This window comes from Gossypium arboreum, chromosome 12 (genome assembly GCF_025698485.1).
Source record: "Gossypium arboreum isolate Shixiya-1 chromosome 12, ASM2569848v2, whole genome shotgun sequence".
NCBI lineage: Eukaryota > Viridiplantae > Streptophyta > Magnoliopsida > Malvales > Malvaceae > Gossypium > Gossypium arboreum.
In genome coordinates, this window is record NC_069081.1 from 117,668,469 (window position 1) to 117,675,325 (window position 6,857).

A 6,857-nucleotide genomic window follows, 5' to 3' on the forward strand; every position below is an offset into this window, starting at 1 on the left:
TTTTTAAATATTAAATAAGTAATTTCAATATTCATCACGTATTAAATATAGTAATATTTAAGGAAAAAATATTCACAGAGCAACTCTTAGTTTATTTGGTATTAGTATTATTATTAAGACAAGGATGTGAGTTTAAATATATTAAAGTGTAATTATCCTATTATTTAAGAGTTAGAAATAGATTATGAGTAATTTTAGGCATTGTAAAAATTCTATCTATTTCTAAGTTTAAAAATGTTAGTTTGGTTTTTTATCTAATGTAGAAAATTTAATTTATCTTTTTTTCTTTTGAGAAATGGATTAGTTTACTTTTTGGTATAACATGAGATTAATTTACCTATTTTTAAATAAATGAAATAAAATATAATCAAACTCCTTGTGTAAAATCCTCGTGTACTTTTACTAATTAAAATAATTATAAGTTGTGAATAAAGATGAAAAGCATTGTTTGATAACACATTAAAATTAAATTAATTGAAAATTTATTTAATTTTTTAAATTTATTCAATAATCCATAATAAAAATAAATGATAATATTTTTTATAAAAAACATGAAAATGATAAGTATATAATGAGCTATTTTTCAACTAATGTTGACTTTTTTCTAATTTATTTTAATATTATATTATCTTTTAAATATTTATATTTTATTTTAGCAATATATTAATTTTAAAAACTTTATGTTTAAATTTTGAGTTTGTTATTATGTTCAAAAATTTTAATTTTGTTTAAAATAATGTAAAATAAAATTTATAAAATAACCATAATTTTAATTTTAATTTTCATTTATTATACAATCTAATTGTATTCTATACTTAATTTTAAGTAATATATCAAATAAATTTATAGCTTAAATCTAATACTTAACTCTGAATTAATCAAACACCACTTAAAAAGAGTTGTGATTAAGTTATGTATTGACATCTCAAATGTCAGTATTCAAATAGTGTAATTGTTATGTCCTCTCTAATATTTAATTTGTATATTAAGTCTTTTTATTGTAAGGTTTGGATTAATTTAATCTTTCTATAATAAAATAGACCAATTTAATCTATTTTATTAAAAATAATTAAATAATATCACATTGTAATAGAGTTAAATTTATTGCTTAAAAATGACATGAAAAATATTATTTTTAGATTTACAATACCATAAAACTTTCAAAATATGAACTCTACTAAGAAGTAAATGTCAATTTTTTAAATTGTAAATCTTAATTCTGTCGAAATTTATTTTATTTAATTTTTTAATAATAAAGAAATTAAAGTGATCCATTTAATGATAAAAATATTAATTTAATTTTATCTTTATAATAGAGGGATGTATCAAATATTTTTATTGTTATTATATACTTATATATATAGATAGATAGATAGATTTTTCTTTCTTTTTCCTTGTGCATCAGTGTTAATGAATTTTGGATCCATAGCCTTTCAGATTTAATTGATTCGATTAAAATTTAAAATAGATTTAATCAATTAATTTTATGTTTTAATAATTTAGATCTTAATCCATTTAATTATACTAATTTAAAATTATAAGATTTACAAATTAAATCAATTGAGTTTAAAGTTTTGATTAAAATTATATATTTATTACATATTTAAAAATTAATATGTATATATATATATATATGCATGCTATTGAGAAAAAGAGAGCATAATCATAGTAGGAGTTAAATCATGAAATTTAATAATCAATACTTACTTTAATAATTATGGTCCACTTAATTAAATCAATTATATCGAAATTCATCGATTTATGAATTAATTTGTGAATTAAATTAAATTAATCAAGCTATTAGTTTATTGATTTGGTCAGTTCGATTAATTCGTCCGCTTTAATTAAATAAAATTTACAAATTTACAAATAAAATATTAAAAAAGTTTAATTTGTTAAATTTAAGTGATTTGTATCAATTCTTTCTTTAAATCTGTAACTGGACTGGTCCGAGTAGCAAATTAAATACGATTTTGCTAAATAAGAAAGGAACAAGAAAAAGAAAGAATAGTCAGCAAATTAAGGTCAGTGGACCCAACATCTAAGACCAGGAGTCGTTAGTCCAAAGCCACAAGGGCTACGGTACTCAAATGACTCAAATTGCAGCTGACGAATTCTTCAAAATAATTAGCTCTGTCCGTTCTTCTGATGATAACCCAACGGCGCCGCTTCGATTCAGGCATTGTTCCTTATATCATTTGATTTTTTTCATTTAATTTTTTTCATTTTAAAATTTATATTTCAAAATCCAGTACTCATTGTCAGCATTGCTATGATTTTTATATTAGATTATTGGTATGATATTTTGAAATAAAAAAAATTACTCAATTGATAATTATGTAATAATAAAATAATATTATAATGAACCCAGATTTAGCAAGAGATTATTAACGTTGTTAATAATTTAATTTACATTTTAAATACAAAAATAGAGAGACTAAAATCTAAATGTACAAAGAGTATAAAATTTTAAGCACATTCTAACATTTTAAAATATTTTCATTAATAAGAAACATATACAACATCGATACATGGATATAACATATACTAGGAAGGACAAATAAAATACGACAAATTGTTGCACAAATATCACTATCCACAAAAGAGGCTAATTGAGTAGAAAGACAAACTGTCGCTAACTCTAACACTGGAAGATTCAGAAACTAACTATGTATGCATCACCTTGATCAATTACTAACAACTACATCCTAACTCATCATCGTACCACTCTAAAGATAAACTTTGATTAACCAATTAATCATTGTCAAAAACCACCAAAAGACTCTCACCATATCAGTGATACACAAAAAGCCAAGTCTCGAATTATCATCATCCTTGTTGCCATTAGGTGATGCCTAATGAGTTTAAGCGGCCATGGGAACAATTAGCAAGGGTGACGCTAAGGTCAGGCAAGGGTCTTGCTTCCAGAAAAAAATATAAGTTTGACCCTTGAAAATTGAAAGCATTTTTTAGTTAGATATGATTTTTAAATTTTAATTTTTGTCTTATTTTATAAAAAAATTAGGACATAATAAGAATGTGCCACATGTCATATTCTTATTCATTGATACATTGATTTTTAGTAAAGTGTTACAAAATTAATAATTTAAGACTATTAATAATAAATTTTAAGTACTAATCTAAAAGTTGGGATATAGCTTAGGGACTAATTTAAGAATAAAGCGTTGATCATATAAAAGAATCTCAATATCTCATTTTCCACGTTGAGATGTACCTTGGTTTAAGTTTAACCCTTGTAATGACGTAAGCAACAGGTTGAAAAATCACTGTCGTCTTTTAATTATTAACAAGTCATTATTATAAATTATAATCATTTGAAAAAAAATTACTCTCACTTACAAATTTAAAATTTAGTCTCTATATTTTTATTTTTAAATTTTAAAATTCAAGTCAATTATTAACGTTGATAAAATTATTTTGTTCAATTCAGATTTATTACAATATTAGTTTCAGTTATATTGTTATAGATTTTTTTATTTCAAAATGTCACATTAACCAATTTAACATAAAAAAAATTAACAGTGTTAACAATTAAAATTATATTTAGAAATCTAAAACCAAAGAGAAACTAAATTTCTAAAATAAAAATATAAAAATTAAATTCAAAATTTATATAAAGTATAAGGACCTATGTTATATTTTAATCTAATTACAAATTATAATGGTTAATTTTCTTCGGGAAAAAAAGAAAAGAAAAGGAAACAATGCGGAAGTGGCTGCAAAGTTTAAAAATTCTTGTTTGGTCATCTTCTTCTCCAGCTTCCTTTTGGTTTAAGCTATTAGTAAGAGTCGGTTCAATATTAAGTACAATTTTATATATTGATAATATATACTTTACAATCTCATGTAAATGTTTGATAGTCAAAATGTTCATGGTCCCAATTATAGCCTATAATTGAGTTATGCTAGTTGTGATTGTTGTTTGGGCTTTACCATGTTTTTGTAATTTATCAAAAATATATATATTTTAAAAGTTTCTTTATTAATAAAATTTAAAAGTACATATAGGTTTAATTATGTTCTAGTATTTATATTCTATGAACTTTTGAAATTCTAGAAATCAAATGCTTTTATTAGTTTGATTTAAAATTATAACTCAATTGATAACGCATATTCAAATTCAATTCAAGTCAATTAACAACGTTATCGATTAAACTTAAATTTTTAAAACAAACAGTTTGTTTAGAATTAAAATAAAGGGACTAATTTTTAAAAAAAATAAAAAGTACAAGTACTTGGGACACAATTAGACCATATTAACTATGGAAAATAAATCTTTCCCATCCTTCTCAATTTCAATATTGAGCAAAATGATTCCTCTAAAAAAACAAAGTAATGTAATCTTTGTCAATTTTGAAAAAAAGCATCTAAAGACAATAAATCATAGTATTAATTTTTCATTAACTTCATATAATTTGATTGGTATAATAATAAATTTACCCTCATAATTTACACATTATGTTTGTTTATATATTGAAGCTAAATTTTTTATATATTATTTTTTGAATCTTTCAGATTTAAAAAAAATTCTATATATTTTCTTTTCATTCTTTTGAAAGTAGGACCAAATTAACAAAACACGCAAACATTGAGAGCTTAATTTATTATTATATCAATTAAAATTATATGCAATTGCCGAAAAACATTAATTGTCCTTAGTTACCTACTATTCAAAATTGAAATAGATTAAATTGCTTCAATTTTTATTAGACAAACTAATTCACTCAATATCAAAATAAAAATTGAAAAGTACTGGACAGGTTTTTTTACCAAAGTATTATTAGTACATTGCCAAGAAGCTTATGATTTTGTGCATAAAAAATTGGGTTAAAACATGCTATAAGTCTCTATACTCTTAATAAAATTATAATTTAGTCTTTATACTTTTATTTATAAGAATTTAGTCTCTATAATTTTTAATTTTAAAATTCAAGTTCAACTATTAACCTTGTTATAATTATTTTGTTAAATTCGGGTTCATTACAACGTCATTTTTAGTTAAATTGCTATTAAGTGAGTAACTTTTTTATTTCAAAGTGTCACACTAATAAATTTAACAAATAATAATAATAATATTAACAATTGGACCTGAATTTTGAAATCCGAATAGTAGAGAGACTAAATTCCTAAAAATAAAAATACAGGGACTAAATTCCAACATTTTGAAGAGTACAAGGACCTATAGTATATTTTAACCTACCAAATGCAAACGCAATGAGTCAAAGAAGTGTAAAAAGGAGAGCAACGTGTCACTGATCGGTCTTTTTTGAGTGTTCAAAAATGATAGAAACAGTCAACCGTTGACTTTCGCTTTCCTTCCACATTTTATACGACCAAAGACCGTCCCTCAATAAAGAAAAGAAGAAAAATTCTCCCTTTTTCACCATCTTTCTCGCATTCATATAATGCATGTAATGTAATAATTTTTAATTTAAAACACTAACCCCCATTGTCTCCCTTCTTCATGGTTTAAGTTTTTCTTTAAAGGAGGACATGGAAGAATGGGAACAAAAATGTCTGATAAATGAACTATTACAAGGAAGAGAGCTAGCTATGCAACTCCAAGCCCATTTAAACCTTCCTTCTTGTAATGAAACTCGTGAATTGTTATTACAACAGATCCAAGCTTCTTATGACAAGGCACTTTCATTGCTCCACTACAAAGCAACCGGTACGTCGGACACGATCGATCCGCCGCCGCAAAGTCTCCCCGTTCGTGACGCTGCCACCGTGCAAAGGTATAGCGTAAAAAAAACACATACGTACTTATTATTTCACGCATATACGTTAATTATGTGTATTCGTATGCGTGTAGAAAAAGTCTGCCGAGATGGACGCATCAAGTCCGAGTAGGGCCTGGTACTGCAATGGAAGGAAACCTTGATGATGGCTTTAGTTGGAGGAAATATGGACAAAAAGACATTTTGGGAGCAAAATATCCGAGGTTTTTTTTTTTTTTGACACAGTCCTAGGTTGTCAACATGTTAATGTTTGGTGTGTGTGTGTGTGTGTGTATATGTGTAATTGAATTTAAGCTATGGGTTCAAATGGGTTACTTGCAGAGGATATTACAGGTGTACCCATCGGAATGTTCAAGGTTGCTTGGCGACCAAGCAAGTTCAAAGATCAGATGGCGACCCGACGATCTTCGACGTTTCTTACCGTGGAAGGCACACTTGTAGCAACAACAATCAAGAACAAGGAACCAGTACCATAGAGCCATACCAACAGCAACAGCATATTGGTAACCAAACATGCCCTTTGTTCCCTAATTACCTTTCGTTGAACATAAAGGTCGAAAACGATGTCGGCGACGGTAATTATGAGACGGGAAATCTTTCGCCTACGTCAACGTGTCCGAATCCGACGGGGGTGATGAACAATGGTAGTACTAGTGTTGCCATTGAGTCTGAGTTTACTGAGATTATTCAAGCTGCTCCTACTGTCGGGTTGGAATTCCCGTTCGGTAATGCTGGATTGGATCCGAATTTCACATTTGATGACAATGGTTTCTTTTCCTAATTCTAAATCTCTGCTGCTTATCTAATGTCTCTAATTTCATGTTATAGTTATCTCTGATTTAAAATTATCGAAAAATACTTTGGTGGTGATATGTAAGTGAATAATTTACTTATCAAAACAAGTAAATATAAATGTGTGTATGTATAATCATCTCTACAAATAACATTAACATTAAATTAAATATTTAAATTAACTGAAATTTTATTTAATCAAATTTACATAAATTCACTCTTCCTCTTATTTTAGAATAAGATTGAATCACTAATTTTCGATTCAACCCACTAATCCAATTTAATTCTATCAACAAAAAAATT

General features: G+C 25.8%; 1 protein-coding gene across 1 annotated transcript; it reads left to right on the top strand.

Annotated features, from left to right (window-relative positions):
• Nucleotides 1-5,454: 5,454 nt before the first annotated feature.
• On the top strand, nt 5,455-6,639 carry LOC108479011 (probable WRKY transcription factor 53; the record flags this gene model as incomplete). The annotated part of the gene is made up of 3 exons (XM_017781448.2): nt 5,455-5,759; nt 5,837-5,965; nt 6,084-6,639. Coding segments are annotated over 3 exons (894 nt in total), but the record flags the coding sequence as incomplete, so codon positions are not given.
• Nucleotides 6,640-6,857: the final 218 nt, after the last annotated feature.